At 45.1% G+C, this 18,860-nt stretch overlaps 1 protein-coding gene across 1 annotated transcript in view; it reads right to left on the bottom strand.

Moving 5' to 3' along the window:
• The window catches only part of PTGS1 (prostaglandin-endoperoxide synthase 1), a 91,950-nt gene that overhangs the window by 46,244 nt on the left and 26,846 nt on the right, over positions 1 to 18,860 (bottom strand). Inside the window, exons 3-5 of the mRNA XM_077467420.1 lie at positions 14,809 to 14,925; positions 9,955 to 10,095; positions 7,415 to 7,558 (exon numbers count right to left, since the gene is read on the bottom strand). Of these exons, the coding sequence (XP_077323546.1) occupies positions 7,415 to 7,558; positions 9,955 to 10,095; positions 14,809 to 14,925 (402 nt within the window). The remainder of the gene's footprint in view (positions 1 to 7,414; positions 7,559 to 9,954; positions 10,096 to 14,808; positions 14,926 to 18,860) is intronic.

Below are 18,860 nucleotides of genomic sequence, written 5' to 3'. Positions count from 1 at the left end.
TTATAGTACATTTTTTAAAGCCCAATTGGCGTCTCACTTTTTTTTTTTTTACTTGTTATGCATTCCAACTTACAGTGCCTTGAAAAAGTTTTCACGCATTTATTTTTTATTTTTTTTTATTTTTACACAAAATTGTCAATTTATAAGATATTTCTAACACATAGCATGTATATAGCAAAAATTACACCCCAAAATACATTCTGCTACTCCTCCCGAGTATGGCGATACTACATGTGTAGGACTTTTACACAGCCTGGCCACATAGAGAGGCCGAACATTGAAGTAGTACGTTCAGGCGTTCTAGGAGCATAAATGACACATCTCATTTCATTCCTACCCATCACACTTTTGAAGGTCCTGGAGCACCAGGACAGTGAAATTATCCACAAAATGACCCCATTTTGGAAAGCAAACACCCCAACGTATATTCTATGAGACATGGGCTGCAAATAGGTACTCGGGTACTCTGATGGCCTGGTGACAGGTCCTCGGGTACCCCGATGTGCCCTGACAGGTCCTCGGGTACCCCGATGTGCCCTGACAGGTCCTCGGGTACCCCGATGTGCCCTGACAGGTCCTCGGGTACCCCGATGTGCCCTGACAGGTCCTCGGGTACCCCGATGTGCCCTGACAGGTCCTCGGGTACCCCGATGTGCCCTGACAGGTCCTCGGGTACCCCGATGTGCCCTGACAGGTCCTCGGGTACCCCGATGTGCCCTGACAGGTCCTCGGGTACCCCGATGTGCCCTGACAGGTCCTCGGGTACCCCGATGTGCCCTGACAGGTCCTCGGGTACCCCGATGTGCCCTGACAGGTCCTCGGGTACCCCGATGTGCCGTGACAGGTCCTAGGGTACCCCGATGTGCCGTGACAGGTCCTCGGGTACCCCGATGTGCCGTGACAGGTCCTCGGTTACCCCGATGTGCCGTGACAGGTCCTCGGGTACCCCGATGTGCCGTGACAGGTCCTAGGGTACCCCGATGTGCCGTGACAGGTACTCGGGTACCCCGATGTGCCGTGACAGGTCCTCGGGTACCCCGATGTGCCGTGACAGGTCCTCGGGTACCCCGATGTGCCGTGACAGGTCCTCGGGTACCCCGATGTGCCGTGACAGGTACTCGGGTACCCCGATGTGCCGTGACAGGTACTCTGAGGGGTGGCGACAGGTCCTCTTTATTGGGGGGGGGCAGGCAGGCAATCAGTGTGATTGGTGTACACTAGGCGGTAACAAGATGTTACCGCAATCTCCTCCTCACACACGATCGGTGTGTGAGGAGGAGAACAACCTGGTAACATCTTGTTACCGTGGTTTGTTTACATTTTAGTGATCGGCTGTGAAAGGATCACAGCCGATCACGTGGGTAAACAGCCGGCCAATGGCTGTTTACCAGCATCGGTGACGAGCAGTGTTCCCGGGGAACACGCCGCCACCGACGTGCACGCGCAGGGCGCTCACGATCGCACGCATGCGCCGTGCACAGTCGGGGTGCGACCATCTGTGATCGGCCGTGACTTCATCACAGACGATCACGTGGTAAACAGCCATAACGAATGGCTGTTCACCCCCTTCGGTGGCGAGCGGTGTCTCCGTGACACGCCGCCACCGAAGAAACAGGGATGCGCGCGCACGATTGCGCGCATTCCCTGTTTAAACGGGAGGCCGTCATATGACGGCCTCCCGCCACAATAGGTGCGCCGCCTGGCCGTCATTGGACGGCCACCGGTCAGCAACTAGTTAAGTGAATCATCTGGAAACCTAAATGTAGCTCTGCCGGGCTGTAGTCAGCCTGAGCACAAATGGATAGTTCTGCTATGTTCAGGTTTTCCCTAAGCTCTGTGTTATTTTTTTGCTTCTGCCTGCTGATACCCTGTTTCCCCAAAAATAAGACCTAGCGTGATTGTCGGTAATGGCTGCAATATAAGCCCTACCCACCCAAATAAGCCCTACCCTGTTTCCCCAAAAATAAGCCCTACCCTGCAAATAAGACCTACACGGACTTTAACTGGGGCTTATTTGGGGGAGTAGGGCTTATATTGTAGTCATCACTGACAATCACGCTAGGTCTTATTTTCAGGGAAACAGGGTAGGGAATGTCCCCAGCAAGACCTGCAAGTAGATCCAAGAATTTTAAAATCTCCTTGGCCAACCAATAGAAGGTTTCCTGCCTGTGGTGCATGCTGGGGGAAGGTATAAATATTTGGGAGAGACCTTCAAACGTTCTCTTTTCTCTGAGGGCGTGTGCTGTTGTTCCTGACCTTCCAGGCCTGCAGCTTGTGGAGGACACATCTTCCTGAGAAAAGTAGGCCAAAGCCTCAGCATCAAGCTTTCACTGTCTGGCCAGAGGTGTTGCCCAGGAAAAGGGAATCCGAATTCTGGATTGAAGCACCGGGGAAGAACCACGATTGCCAGAGAGTGTTTTGCGAAGAGCAAGGTGAATGCTTGAACACTGCAGGAAGTCATGTTGCTCATCCAGGTGCTGTTACCACTTTCAGTTAAGAGGATGCAGAGTACCGGTCTGGCTATGTCTATAGTGCCATCAAGAGATGCTAGTCTTCATCAAGTCTTCACACAGGTCCCTTGGTGCATTCTGTTGTGATTTTATTAACATCGACTGCTGTGCCTAGAAGGAGGGTGAGGCTTTTATCTCCTGAAACGTGTTGGCTGCATCTGATGCCCTTAACCATTGAAGTCCTTTATGCGGGATGTGCTTTTGTACCAGACGCTCTACCTTATGCATCCAAGAATTTACCATCTGGTTTTGTTGTGGAAATTTTATGTGTGTTTTATAGCTTGTCATCTGTCTCCCTGTGTCTGATTTAACCGAGGAGCACTCTAGTTGAACTGGGTACTAACATTTATAGGTAAAGTTGATCCGGGGAAAATCCGATTGACTCTCAGGGGATCAAGAAGAATTTTTTTCCCCTGCTTTAGCAAACTGGATCATGCTCTGCTGGGGTTTTTTTTGCCTTCCTCTGGATCAACTGTGGGTATAGAATTGGGTATATGGGATTGTATGATTTTTTTTTTTTTGTGGTTGAACTAAACTGGTGTCTTTTTTCAACCTGACTAACTATGTAACTATGAATCTGGACCAGCGGTAAAACTGTCAGTATGAAAACCTTCTCATGGGCTCATTGACGTGTTCTCAGTGTGTGTGGGCGTTTGTCGGTTTGTAAATATCAAGCACAATGTGCTGGGCTTCTTGCCTTCAAATGTCTATGCACATTAGAGAAGCGAAGTCTGCATAACGAGAGAAACTTATATATTTCTGCTATGGCTACGCTATCCCTTTTGGATACAGATCTGTTTTAATAAGAGGATATTGATATGTGCCTTGTCAATATATTTGTACCGTATATTGACAACAGCAGATCTTCTCATGCCTGTAAGAGCAAGTAGAATGATCTTACTAGATACTGGTTACTCTGAGCAGTATTGAGTGGGCTCCATGCTGACCAAGATGGTGGATGCCCTTCTCTTTAGTGTGGTCATTTCCTGTGTAGTAATTTCCTGTGATGTAATTTTGCACGGAGGAAGCGATTGGCTTTTGGGGCCATGACTTCCTGCTTGTCATTTCCTTTTGTTGCCGATGAATAAAAGGTGCCTGTGCTCCTGAGGGCAGACAGTCGAGCTGTGGAGCTAAGGATGTAAGATGGCGGTCATGTTCGTGTTACTTGGGATGATACGGGAAACAGGGACATGAGATAAGATGCATTATACCAAGAGGCTGAAAGGGTGCTTAATAGCGCAGGAGACGGATTACGCATAGCGAAATCTCCACTTCAACATATTAAATTTCCACAACAGCTTAAAGGTGCTTCTCTGTATTGGCTGTGAGGAACACTTTTTTGCAGTCTGAGCGTTGTTCTTTTGGGTTTCCTGTGGCCTCTCTTGAACTTGATTTGCCTCTAATATACTCTAAAATAAGTGACTGGTACCCATCTGTTAACGTCCTCACTGCGTAATAAAAATCCAACCCAGGAGGGGGAAACTCAGCCCACCTGACCTCTGAGGGTCTCGAATAGCTTCTAGGGGGTAAGAAGATGCTACACATAGTAGGAAGCTTCCCTTTGCACAAGAGCAGCAGTCCACTTCTCATGCGTGTTGCCGGAAAAGGGCAGCTTATGTGCCTTCTTACCCCCTAGAGGCTATTAGAGACCCCCAGAGGTCATGTGGGGCTGACTTTTCACCTCAGGGTTTGATTCTTATCGTGTAGTGAGGATGTGAGCAGATGGGTGTCAGTCACTTACTTTACTCCAAGTATTGTGCAGGGGGCAAGTGGGATTGCTGAACTCTACAGGAGAGCAGCAATCCAGTTCTCAATCATGTTGCCGGAAGAGTTCAGCAATCCCACTTGTCCCCCTTGCACAGTACTTGGAGTAAAGTAAGTGACTGACACCCATCTGCTCACATCCTCACTATGGGATAAGAATCCAACCCAGGAGGGGGAAACCCAGCCCACCTGAACATGGGAAATGTAGTTCCAAAACATCCGGGGTGCCAAGGCTCGCCATCACTGATCTAGGGGGTAAGAGGATGCTACACATAGTAGGAAAAAAACACAAAGAAAGAGGCGCCTTTGTAGATGTTTAAAAACTTTAATACTGCATAAGATTAGGAACTCACATTTGAGTAGAAGGTATAGGCATGTGGGTCCCAACATGGGTAAGTCCTAGCGTTGACGATCCTGCTCTCCCGGTCCTTCACGCTCGGGCACTATCTTAATGGAATCCACCGCTGAAAGGGAAGGGCCCCGGCTCTGGCGGAGAGACTCAGAGCAAGGCGTGAACCGCAAGGGTAGGATGGTGCCAGAGGATGACGTCACACCATGATGGCACCATTAGCGTGAAGGACCAGGAGAGCAGGACCGTCAACATTAGGACTTTCCCTTGTTGGGACCCACATGCCTATACCTTCTACTCAAACGTAAGTTGTTATTCTTATGCAGTATTAAAGTTTTTAAACGTCTACACTCAGAGGCGCCTATCTCCTTGTGTATTTTACCTTTGGAACTTGGTTTCTGTTCCCATATGTTGGCAGCCTTGAGTGTTTTGGACTCTTCATTCCCCATATGCCATTGACCATCTATATAGACTAATATAGGACTGTATATATCCCACGACAGACTGCAAAGCTATTGAGATAATTATGACTTTAGGTTTGTGCTTCTTTACTTGTGTCTACACAAAATAGAAGGCTGCCCTTTGCCTGCAGTGCACTTAAGAACTGGACTGTTGCTCTTGCACAAAGTTCAGTGATCCCACATGCCCCCTGTGGAGTACTTTAGAGTACCATGCAGGGGGCATGTATGAGCACTGCAGAACTGGAATGCTGAGCTCTATGTGAGAGAGCAACTGTCTGACTCTCCAGCGTGCTTCCGGCAGCACATTGCATAACAAGTCATAACAGCGTGAGACTTCAATTGGGCTTTAAAGCAAAATAAGTGATGAAGCAGCTTCATACTACAAAGGAACAGTAAATGTGAAGCCTAGATCCTGACCACACTCTCAAACTATGAGGCCAATTTAAGAAGGCCATCTACTAAACACTGAAGTATCTCCCCATAAAAGATAAGTCTTTCCTTCATAAACGCTTACAAGATTTATTTTTATTTTTCTTGGTTCTAGTTTTCCAGACTTTTATTAGGGTAGGTTTTGTTTCCATTTAGATACACAAAGAGCTTAGTGGAATTCTTCTTTCATAACATTTTCAATTAAACATAAGTGACTCACAAAACGTGAGCAATCATTGCTCAGACACGCCTGGAAGACTGGACTACCCACTCAAAAGGGTACGAATTGACTCATAGGACATCACCACCAGCAGGGCCATCTTTAAGGTAGGGCAAAAGGGGTAGCTGCCCTGGGCCCTGTCATTGTTGTGGGGGACCAAAGCAGCTGCCTCATACTTGCTCAACTATCCCAGGTAAATTCCCTCATCCCTTGGAGGTTTTTGGTCCCGTGTCCTGATATCTCAGTGTGAAGTTCTGATATAAATGATGCCCAGCTCGGTGTACAGATGACTCACCTTCAGACCCTGTGTTTACAAGTAAATACCGGCATTGGTATGCAATAAGTGGCAGCATTCATATGTAAATAGTGGTGGACCGCCAGCATTCATATGTAAATTGAGGTGGTATTCATATGTATATCATGCCCCCCTGAGGTCACCTATACTGAATGTTGCCCACTGGGGAGCTAAAGGGACATGTTGGAAAGTCCTGCTTACAAGTGTGGTCATTAACGTGTCAGTTCAATGTGAACAGAGTCTATTTCCTAAACCTAACGTCAACTGAATGGCTGCCCAGGCATACCTCCACAAGGCAGAAGTTCTTTTCTCTCATGCTATGGGATTGCCTCTACAGTGCCTTACGCCAGACCCAACATGCACTCCTTTGAATAAATTCAGACCAGGCTCGGAACAAAGGAGTGCATGCTGGGTCTGGCGTAAGGCACTGTAGAGGCAATCCCATAGCATGAGAGAAAAGAACTTCTGCCTTGTGGAGGTATGCCTGGGCAGCCATTCAGTTGAAGTTAGGGTTAGGAAATAGACTCTGTTCACGTTGAACTATATTGGTAAAGAAATTTCAAGTAGAGTTGCATCAACTGTTCCGAGCCTGGTCTGAATTTATTCAAAGGGGTGCATGTTGGGTCTGATGTAAGGCACTGTAGAGGCAATCCCATAGCATGAGAGAAAAGAACAGATGAGCCGTTGAGATTTAGGGTGTACTCACACAAGGGTGTGCTACTTTGCCCAAGCACATTTGACTTCCAAAGTCCAGTTTGATTAAACTGTGTGATCACTCCTTACCATGATCAGGTACTGTTCAGTGTCCTGCTTGAATGCGGTAGTCTCAGGCATGATTTGGTTGGACTTGCAATATGTCTGACCAATAACTGTGCCCAAGTAATGAACTCTCATAGATCACAGACAGAACACAGATCACTGTTGTCTGGTTGGCGTAATGATGCAAGTGTGCCTGGGCTTCACACAACGTGAGCCCGAACCAGTGGGGAAGTGGGGACAAACGGCATGTCACAATGTAACTGTGCCTAGTGTGAGTACACAGAGGTTCCAGACAACATCCAAGCATGAGGAACACCAAGATGGACCTCTACCTTGTGGAGGTATGCCCGGGCAGCCATTTAATTGTAGTTAGGGATAGGAAATGGACTCTGTTCACATTGAACTTTATAATTTCAAGTAAAGCTACATCAACTGTTCTGAGCCTGATCTTAAGTTATTGAAAGGGGGGGGGGGGTGCATGTTGGGTCTGGCGTATCAAAGGAACCCTTTAACAACATAATATGGCAATATCAAATAAAAAATAAAAAAGTTTTGGACCAAGCATTATAAAATGTAGCAGACATGCCATCAAAAACAATACTGCCAAGGTACTAGACAACATCTTACCTTTGGTTCCCATTGGTGTGGGACAATCATCTGGCACAGGGGGTAGAACCCGTGTGAAGTAGCTTACATTGGAATATGCTTCCCAGCTAATATAACCGTATGCAGAGTTATAGGTCGGGGGGCTGGGTATCAGATTGGATCGCACTGTTAAAAAAAAAAAAAAAAAAAAAGGGATGAAAAGTTCAGATAATGATTTGTATGAAGAAACTATTTATGGAAGAACGTCTACATAAAAACGTCAACTCACCCAAAGAGCATATTTCAATTGAGGGCAGAGGCGCAAGTAGCCCCTTCCACCCAATGCCGGAACACAAAAGGGTCTTCCCCAAACTGTTACCACAAGGTTGGAAGAGTACAATTGTCTAAACCCCCACTTTTGTACAAGTGACTCAAAGTACAGGGGCAGAATTGTGCATTTTTTGCCCCATAGGCTTGTAAATAGAAACACCCAAAAAACACAACAAAATGCATTATTCAAACATTTACCACCCCCCCCCCTTAAAGTCTATGGGGCCAAAAATATGTGATTCTGCCCCAAATAGCTTGTGTACTTTGAGCTTTACACGACACGTGGCTCTACAACAGTCACACCCCTTTAAGAAAATTGAGATCCTTCCTCTAGACTGGAGTGTTGTAGACTGTAGTCTTTGGGAGTTGCGTAACAATAAGCTCCAGGTGTGAATGGGGGCATAAGTGGGAACTTTCTTCCCCTTATTCATGTCTCCACCCCCTTTCTTTCTGCTGGAGCCACTCATCTTGACTGTCTGGTCCCTGTGCATGCCTACATGGGGGGAGGTACAAGTCTATTCACCAGTAGTATAAGTATGGGAGAAGGCTGGGTTCAGGGGTTCTTGCCCGCTCAGAGCCATACATGCTGTGAAGGAGGACCATTGCGCCTTGCAGTCTTGTAAGAGGCACTGAGCTTCCTGAGAACATCCAGATGGATTTCCACCTTGTGGAGGTATGCCTGGGCAGCCATTAAGTTCTAGTTAGGGTTAGGAAATAGATTCATTGAACTGTATCCTTAAAGAACTTTTAAGTAGCTTGAGCCTGAGGTCCCAGTGTAATGACGCAAGTGTGCCTGAACTTGGCACAATGTAAACGTGAACCAGTGAGGACAATCGTACTCAGCCATGGCACAATGCAACTGTGCTTAGTGTGAGAACACCGAGGTTTCAGACAACTTCCAAGCACGGGAAACAAGATGGACTTCTGCCTTGTGGAGGTATGCCTGGGCAGCCATTCAGTTGTAGTTAGGGTTAGGAAATAGATTAATTGAACTGTATCCTTAAAGAACTTTTAAGTAGCCTGAGCCTGGCCTGAAGTTACTCAAAGGGGTGCATGTTGGGTCTGGCGTATCAAAAGAACCAGGGTCTGCAAGGCATATGTGGGGTACAAAGCTCAGCTACTAAAAGGGGCAGGACAAAATGAAAGAGAAAGGTGGGAGGAGGCGGGGTAAAATTAAAAGGAGAGGCGGGACGAGTTCAAGCAAAATGAAGAGAGGGGGTGGGAGGAGGCAGGATTGTCTGCCAGTCCCTCCCAGTACTTCTAGGTCCCTTGGTGAGCAGTCATTGATCCTGCACAGGACTTACTCCATCATCCTAGGACCTAGGCCAGTGATGGCGAACCTTGGCACCCCAGATGTTTTGGAACTACATTTCCCATGATGCTAAACTTCATTGCAGAGTGCATGAGCATCATGGGAAATGTAGTTCCAAAACATCTGGGGTGCCAAGGTTCGCCATCACTGACCTAGGCTATCGGGTCCATGCTCAGCATATAGCTAATAGTACAGAAGACAAATAGAACTCCTGGTGGTCGGCCACTGATCTGGAACACACATGCAGTGAGGGGTGATTGACTGCCAAGGTGGTACACCCCCTCCTACATAAAAACACTCAACCCAGGGCAGCTGCTCCTCTTTAACCCCGCCCCCCCTCTTGTTCTAGTCCTGCGTCCTGGACCCATGCCCAGCCTGTGACTGGAAGTGAAAGGAGAAGCAGCACCGCGATGAGCTTAACTCTGTCACTCTGCTCTCTCTTCCTGTCAGCATACTCCTGAGTGGCTCCTTGCACTGCTTCTTTCTCACACTCTAGCCCTGCTGTATAGGGACTACAAGAGGCTGATACCAGGTCACATTCAGGCATTTACACTAATTGCCTGTGAAATACATTTAATGATATTAATGTTTACAGAGCTGAAGCATGATTGGCCATGTATGAACCGCCTTCCATATGAATGAGCTGCACCCAGGGCGGCTGCTCCTCTTTTTCCAGCCCTGCACCACAGACCCACTCCCATCCTGTGAATGGACAGTGAAAGGAGAAGCAGCACAGCAATATGTTTATCTCTCTGCCACTCTGCTCTCTCCTCCTATCAGCATGCTCCTGAGTTGCTTCTTCCTCTCACACTCCAGCACTGCTGTACAGGGACTGCAAGAGGATAAGACCGATGATATTTTATTAATTAATACAGAATTGCATTGATTTGTGTCTTTGATATCTGCTTGGAGTTCAGCTATATGGATACTGAGCTCTTACCTGTCAAAACGAGCCGGACAATGATATCCCGGATAAAAGTAGCATTTATTATATCCCAAAACCACTTGTAACGAGTCAAGATGTAGTGATAAAAGGAAGGACTTGGGCGGATGAATTCCCGAATCCTAGCCCATAATTCAGCTGAAAGTGAAAAGAATAAAACGATCAGAAAAGAAAAAAACACACACACACACACACACACACACACACACACACACACACACACACACAATAATATAATATATTATATACACACACACACACACACACAGTATCTCACAAAAGTGAGTACACCCCTCACATTTTTTTTAAAATATTTTCTTCTATCTTTCCATGTGACAACACTGAAGAAATGACACTTATCTACAATGTAAAGTAGTGAGCGTACAGCTTGTATAACAGTGTAAATTTTCTATCCCCTCAAAATAACACACAGCCATTAATGTCTAAAAAGCTGGAAACAAAAGTCAGTACACCCCTAAGTGAAAATGTCCAAATTGGACCCAAAGTGTCAATATTTTGTGTGGCCACCATTATTTTCCAGCACTGCCTTAACTCTCTTGGGCATGGAGGTCACCAGAGCTTCACAGGTTGCCACTGGAGTCCTTTCCATTCTTCCATGATGACATCACGGAGCTGGCGGATGTTAGAGACCTTGCGCTCCTCCACCTTCCATTTGAGGATGCCCCACAGATGCTCAATAGGGTTTAGGTCTGGAGACATGCTTGGCCAGTCCATCACCTTTACCCTCAGCTTCTTTAGCAAGGCAGTGGTCATTTTGGAGTTGTGTTTGGGGTCGTTATGTTGGAATACTGCCCTGCGGCCCAGTCTCTGAAGGGAGGGGATCATGCTCTGCTTTAGTATGTCACAGTACATGTTGGCATTTATGGTTCCCTCAATGAACTGTAGCTCCCCAGTGCCAGCAGCACTCATGCAGCCTCAGACCATGACACTCCCACCCCCATGCTTGACTGTAGGCAAGGGGTGTACTTACTTTTGTGAAATACTGTATATATATATATTATTTTATAATATTAGATATTTTTTTATATTTTTATTATATATAATATACATATCTAACTAGATCATATAACTATAGACATTTCATTAAAATTAGGTGCTCCAGCTGGATTCACCTACAGATGACAAAATATCACAAATACTTGTGTATTATAATATAAATATATTCATCATATAAAATGTGAAAATTCAAAAATCTGAAATACTAACTATTAATTTTTTTTCTTCCATTTTTGTTTCATTCTCCCCCCTCCCCCCCCCCCCCCCTCTCTATTTTTCAGGTCATTCTTTATGAAAGAATTTCGAAATTCGTAAGTTGGAAAATTCGTAAAGTGCATTTTTATTTTTTTTTTTTAACACTGATCAATGTATGGGTATCACTGGTCACCAAAATTTGTTATTTAGGGCCAGATTTGTCCGCCACAATGTCCCAGTCCCACAAAAAATTGCAGATCACCGCCATTACTAGTAAAAATAAAATAAAAGTCCCTAAATACATTCCGTAGTTTGTAGACGCGATAACTTTTGCGCAAACCAATCGATAAATGCTTAGTGTTTTTTTTTTTTTTTTTTTTTAACCAAAAATATGTAGCAGAATACATATTGGCCTAAACTGATGAAGAAATTAGTTTTTTTTACATTTTTTTTTAATATGTATTATAGCAGAAAATAAAAAATATTTTTTCTTTTTTTTTTTCTTTTTTCTTTTTTCTCCACGATTACTAGTAAAATAAATGAATCAAAAAAACCCTATCATCAATACCTATCCCGTAGTTTGTAAACGCAACAACTTTTGCAAAAACCAAGCAATATATACGCTTATTTGGATTTTTTTTACCAAAAATATGTAGCAGAATATATATTGGGCTAAATGATGAAGAAATTCGTTTTTTTTACTTTTTTTGGGGGGGAATATTTATTATAGCAGAAAGTAAAAAATATATATATTTTTTTTTTTTAAATTGTCACTCTTTTTTTTGTTTATAGCACAAAAAGTAAAAATGTCACAGTCCCACTAAAAATCACAGATCTCCGCCTTTAATAGTAAAAGAAGAATTATAGTACAAAAAATAAAAACCGCAAAGGTGATCAAATACCATTAAAATAAAGCTCTATTTGTGGGGGGGAAAAAAGGACGTCAATTTTGTTAGGGTACAACGTCGCACAACCGCGCAATTGTCAGTGGAAGCAACGCAGTGCCATATCGTGAAAAATGGCCCAGTCAGGAATGTGGGGGTAAAATCCGAAGTTGTTAAAGTGGTTGTAAACTAAGGCTTAGATTAAGGCTTACCTGTAGGTCCAAGAAATATCTCCTAAACCTACACGGTTTAGGAGATATTTGCCGAAAGACAGGCACCGCTGTCTACGGCGATATGCCACGAGTGGCGGCTCCCGTGCGCATGTGCGGGAGTAAACATCATCGCGGCTTCGCCGAACGACAGTGGTGGAGCAGCGAGACCCACCAAGCAGATATATGCTCTAGACTACAGGGGACAGCGGTGACTTTGCTGGCTTCTGTGTCAGGTAAGTGACACATAATGGACTACTATGCGATGCATAGTAGTCCATTATGCTTTACCTTTGCAGGGAATCAAAGAGGAAGTAAACCCATCAGGGTTTACTTCCTCTTTAAAGGATGCCTAATCTTGCCTTCAGCTAATGATCGAATCTTATATTCCCATCAGTTCATCTCTTTTACTGTGAATTTGCATGTTTGCCTTGAAGGTGTAAGAGGATCTAGAACCTGTAGGCCCTTTATCTCAATATCCAATCCCACATAAGTTCTCCTTATGAAGGCCATAAAGACTTTAAGCCTTTTTGTAGCGTTGTCTTCCCCATTGTCCCATGACATGGTGGTCTTACTGGATCTCTCCCACAACTCAGCCATTTTTTAATGATGGATCGTTTGAGGAGATGAATGAATGAAATACTTGTATAGCGCACAATGCGAACTGAATCGCCTCTAGTCGCTGAGATCCATCATCAGCCATTGAATTTTACTGTGAATTTGTCTTGAAGGCGTAAGAGGATCTAGAACCTGTAGGCGGCCCTTTATCTCAATATCCATGCCGCATTGTGAAACTATACATACATAGTGTCAGGCAGATGTGTTCCTCCGATACCTCCTAAATATCAATCTGGTGTTACACAACTGACAGATTTAATGTAGGTGATAGAGAGCTCAGGAGAAACATTCAAGGATTACTCTCTGGGGTTTTGTTGCATAAATATGGAAAAAACGCTCACTGAGCTCCTGAAATAAGGAATGCCAGCAATGTACAGACTGATACATATATCTGTCAATTATACTACTTCTATAGCATGTCTTCATTCTCCAAGAACTCCTATTATGCCTCATCTCCAACAACTTCTATAGCATGTCTCCAGCCTATAGTATTTCCTTAGTCTCCACCAACTCCTATATTATGCCCCCAGTCTCCAACAACTTCTATAGTAGGTCCCCAGTCTCTAACAATTCCTATAGCATGTCCCCAGCCTATAGCATATCTCCAGTCTCCAACAACTCAAATAGCATATCTCCAATCTACAACTTTTATAGCAGGTCTTCATTCTTCAAAAACTCCTATAACATATCCCATCTCCAACAACGTCTATAGCATGTCCTTGGTCTCCACCAACTCCTATATCATGTCCCCAATCTCCATATCTCCAACAACTTATATAGCATGTCCACAGTCTCCAAAAACCCCTATAACATGTCCCGTCTCCAACAATTCCTATAGCGTGTTCCCAGCCTATAGCATATCTCCAGTTTACAACTCCTATAACACGTCCCATCTCCAACAACTTCTATAGCATGTCTCCAGCCTATAGCATTTCCTCAGTCTCCAACAAATCCTCTAGCATGTCCCCATCAACTCCTGCAGCATGTCCCCATCAACTCCTGCAGCATGTCCCCATCAACTCCTGCAGCATGTCCCCATCAACTCCTGCAGCATGTCCCCATCAACTCCTGCAGCATGTCCCCATCAACTCCTGCAGCATGTCCCCATCAACTCCTGCAGCATGTCCCCATCAACTCCTGCAGCATGTCCCCATCAACTCCTGCAGCATGTCCCCATCAACTCCTGCAGCATGTCCCCATCAACTCCTGCAGCATGTCCCCATCAACTCCTGCAGCATGTCCCCATCAACTCCTGCAGCATGTCCCCATCAACTCCTGCAGCATGTCCCCATCAACTCCTACAGCATGTCCCCATCAACTCCTACAGCATGTCCCCATCAACTCCTACAGCATGTCCCCAGTCTCGAACATTGTCTATAGCATGTCCCCAGTCTCGAACATTGTCTATAGCATGTCCCCAGTCTCGAACATTGTCTATAGCATGTCCCCAGTCTCGAACATTGTCTATAGCATGTCCCCAGTCTCGAACATTGTCTATAGCATGTCCCCAGTCTCGAACATTGTCTATAGCATGTCCCCAGTCTCGAACATTGTTTATAGCATGTCCCTAGTTTCCAACGACTCCTATATCATATCCCCACTCCAAAAATTCCTATAGCATGTCTCCAACATTGTTTATAGCATGTCCCCAGTCTTGGACCATCTCCTGCTGCATGTCAGAAGATATCAGGGGATGTCAGGGGCCGCGCGTGAGGGCCGCCCCCCCCCCCCCCCCCCGTAGGTTGACCACCACTGGTTAGATCCATGTTCTGCATGTTTTGAAAATAGCATTCCACCTTCTTCCACCGCCCCTGCAAGTGCCAAGGATTTTTTTTTTTTTTACTGTTTAAAGCTGCTGGATTGCTAAAGAGCTTGTATGACAGGAAACAACTGTTTGATATGATAAAGACGTTTGTTCCATAGCTTACGGATGGTGCAGTTTCTGCCATAATAGCCAGTGAGGGTGCAGTCACATTCGTATTTGTCCAGGTCGAATCTCACGCACACACCTTTGTGCTGGCATGGGAAGTAGCAGCATGGGTTCACTGAAACGAGAAAAAGACCTGATGAAGGGTTGGTTAAAGAGCAGAAGAAGAACAATACATTATAGTCTGAAAAACATCATTATTTGTAAGGAAAAACAAAATTAAAAAGACATTCTACCCTTGGAAGAAAAAAAAAAAAAATGAAAAAATACCCCTAAATTGAAAAAAAATAAAAGTGCATTTATTCATTTTTTTGCATTGGAGCCTTCAAGGCATTTTGGTGGACTGTTGGTGGACTGTCGGTACAATGCTCAGACTCCTGCAGATTATTCCTCCAGCCCGGGTCTGTACAGAGACAAGGGCTTTCCATTGTGGAGCTAAAGGAAGTGTCTATGGACTACGTGTGCGAGGACATCTTCATTAAGATCTCTACACTGACCAGCAAGAGAACACAGGGCAGGGGTACAGAGAAGGTTGACCATAGATGGGGAACACTGACCACCAATGCTATGCGGAAAAACATCAGTGACCATCAAAAGTTATGGGATACCAACCACTGACACACACCTGTATTTAAAGGGACACTCACCACTGACCGCCTCCATAAGGGGGCACTCACCATTGACCATCAACTATAGGAGGGCACACACCACTGACCTCCACTAGAAGGGGGCATTCACTACTGAACACCAATATTTAAAGGAACACTAACCACCACAAGGGGGTGCTCATTACCATAAAGGGGCACTCATTACTGATCACCAATATTTAAAGGAAAGCACCACCATAAGGGGGCACACACCACTGACCTCCACTGAAAGAGGGCATTCACTACTGAACACCAATATTTAAAGGAACACTAACCACCACAAGGGGGTGCTCACCACTGATCACCAATATTTAAAAGGAAAGCACCACCATAAGGGGGCACTCACCACCGATCACCAACATTTAAAGAGGCACTCACCACTGACTACCACCATAAGCGGCCATTCACCACTGACCACCAATATTTAAAAGGAACACACCACCATAAGGGGCTATTCACCACTGATCATTAATATTTAAACATTTACCACTGACAAACATCATAAAAAGGCACTCAACACTGATTTCCGCTGATGAAGTCCAGTTTAGGATGATACGCATACGGGAGGACCCTGGAATGTCACTGCAACCACCTTATTGCACTTTTACCTTATGGAATGTTCTGTCCATGTTTCAAACCAGCACTAGGCTCTAGTGCTCTGTATGTGAGTACCTATTCATTTTAATAAATTCTGTGTTTTATGCATATGGTCTGCACTATATATATTTTTTCTGATTTTATGAAATATGAGTTACCATAGATGATACTACAACGTCAATCATGAAGCCGAGTTCCATCTATCTGGGCCATTGCAATCCTGATGTGGGTCCACTGGAAGTGGCAAATGTCTGCTTGACCTATCTGTTAAATCAGGGGTCTATACCTTGAGGCGAGTGGCTGGGCTGTCTGGTGGTGGAATCACCGAGTCTGTTGACACTTTAGAGATATCTACGTGTGCCTGTATCACAGAGGAATTCATCACGGCTGTTCTTTGCTATCTAAGCTTTCTTTCTATAAAAACGTTTTATTTTGTCTCTCATTTACTGAGGAATCTTATGAGGCTAATTTAGCGCTGCACTATTCCTGTTATGTGCTTTTGAGGTTTGTTATATTAGCCTTCAGTGTCCAGCAACTGTGTTATTTCTTTTTGAAGAAATGACTTCATTTTCTATATTGATCACCAATATTTAAAAGGAACACACCACTAACCATGACCATAATGGGGCACTCACCACTGATCACGCATCTATTGAAATAGTGCTGCTACCCTAAAATAACCCTTAATGATAAGCAGGGTGAGATAGAGACTCACCACTGACCTCCACCATAAGGGGGCACTCACCACTGACCACCAACATTTAAAGGGGCACTCACTACTGAAAACCACCATAAGGGGCACACACCACTGACCACCAATATTTAAACACTCACCACCACTAGAAGGGGGGCACTCACCACCGATCACCACCACTAGAAGGGGGGCACTCACCACTGATCACAACATCTATTGAAATAGTGCTGCTATCTCAAAATAGCCCTTAATGATAAGCGGGATGAGACATCAACTCACCACTGACCTCCACCATAAGGGGGCACCCGCCACTGACCTCCATCATAAGGGGGCACCCGCCACTGACCTCCACCATAAGGGGGCACCCGCCACTGACCTCCACCATAAGGGGGCACCCGCCACTGACCTCCACCATAAGGGGGCACGCGCCACTGACCACCAACATTTAAAGGGGCACTCACTACTGAAAACCACCATAAGGGGCACACACCACTGACCACCAATATTTAAACACTCACCACCACTAGAAGGGGGGCACTCACCACCGATCACCACCACTAGAAGGGGGGCACTCACCACCACTAGAAGGGGGGCCCTCACCACTGATCACAACATCTATTGAAATAGTGCTGCCATCTCAAAATAGCCCTTAATGATAAGCGGGATGAGACATCAACTCGCCACTGACCTCCACCATAAGGGGGCACGCGCCACTGACCTCCACCATAAAGGGGCACGCGCCACTAATCACCAACATTTAAACATGGCACACACTGCTGACCAAAAACAAAACAAGAAAGGAAGCATTTGAATACCCAATATTCTGAGGCGGGCTGCAAGACTTTTTTGCCACCACCTTGTAAAACTGTCGGTATCACACTGAGGATCCAGACACCAGAGCGCAGGAGAAGTTGTACTGATCACCAATATTTAAATGAACACACCACTAACCACGACCATAATGGGGAACTCATCACTGATCACGCATCTATTGAAATAGTGCTGCTACCCCAAAATAGCCCTTAATGATAACAGGATGAGATAGAGACTCACCACTAACCTCCACCATAAGTGAGCACTCACCACTGACCACCAACATTTAAACATGGCACACACAACTGATCACCAATATTTAAAAAGGAACACTCGCCACTGATCATCAACATTTAAAGAGGACACACACTCCTGACCACCACCATAAGGGGGCATTTATCACTGATCACCAATATTTAAAGGAACACACCACTAACTACCACCATAAGTTGGCACTCACCACTAATCACAAAAGGAACACTCACCACTGATCACCACCATAAGGGGGCATTCATCACTGATCTCCAAAATTTAAAGGAACACACCACTAACCACCATAAGGGGGCACGCACCACTAATCCTAAAAAGGAACACTCACCACTGATCACCACCATAAGGGGGGGATTTATCACCAATATTTAAAGGAACACACCAATAACCATGACCATAAGGGGGCACTCACCACTAGGGATGAGCTTTCAGTTCAGCAAACAATTTGGGCTGTTCGTGGCAAATTCGAAAAGCCGGAACACCCTGTACAAGTCTATGGGAGAAATCTAAAGTGCTAATTTTAAAGGCTAATATGCAAGTTACTGTCCTAAAAAGTCTTTGGGGACCCGGGTCCTGCCCCAGGGGACATGGATCAATGCAAAAAAAGTTTTAAAAACTGATGACGTTTTTCAGGAGCAGCGATTTTAATTTTTCATTTCGCAAGGAAAAAAAGTCCATTGTCGGCTCCCGTAATACAGAGAACACTCAATGAGCGTTCTCTGTATTAGCCGACAATTCATTCATTGATAAAAAAAAAAAAAAAAAGTGTGGGGGTTCCCCTAAATTCAATTACCAGGCCCTTCAGGTCTGGTATGTATATTAAGGGGAACCCCGTGTCAAATAAAAAAAAAAAAAAAAAACACACACGACGTGGGGATCCCCCTAAATATCCATACCAGACCCTTCAGGTCTGGTATGGATATTAAGGGGAACCTCACATCAAATAAAAAAAATAAATAAAAAAAAAAAAAAAAAATTGACGTGGGGGTCCCCCTAAAAATCCGAGCACGCAACCTGGCCCCTGGCGCAGGA

Source organism: Lithobates pipiens, unplaced genomic scaffold (assembly GCF_037356315.1).
Source record: "Lithobates pipiens isolate NorthernLeopardFrog02 unplaced genomic scaffold, aLitPip1_a1.2 Scaffold_1, whole genome shotgun sequence".
NCBI lineage: Eukaryota > Metazoa > Chordata > Amphibia > Anura > Ranidae > Lithobates > Lithobates pipiens.
Note: the sequence above shows the minus strand (reverse complement) of the source record. Positions and strands in the feature narration are given on the sequence as shown.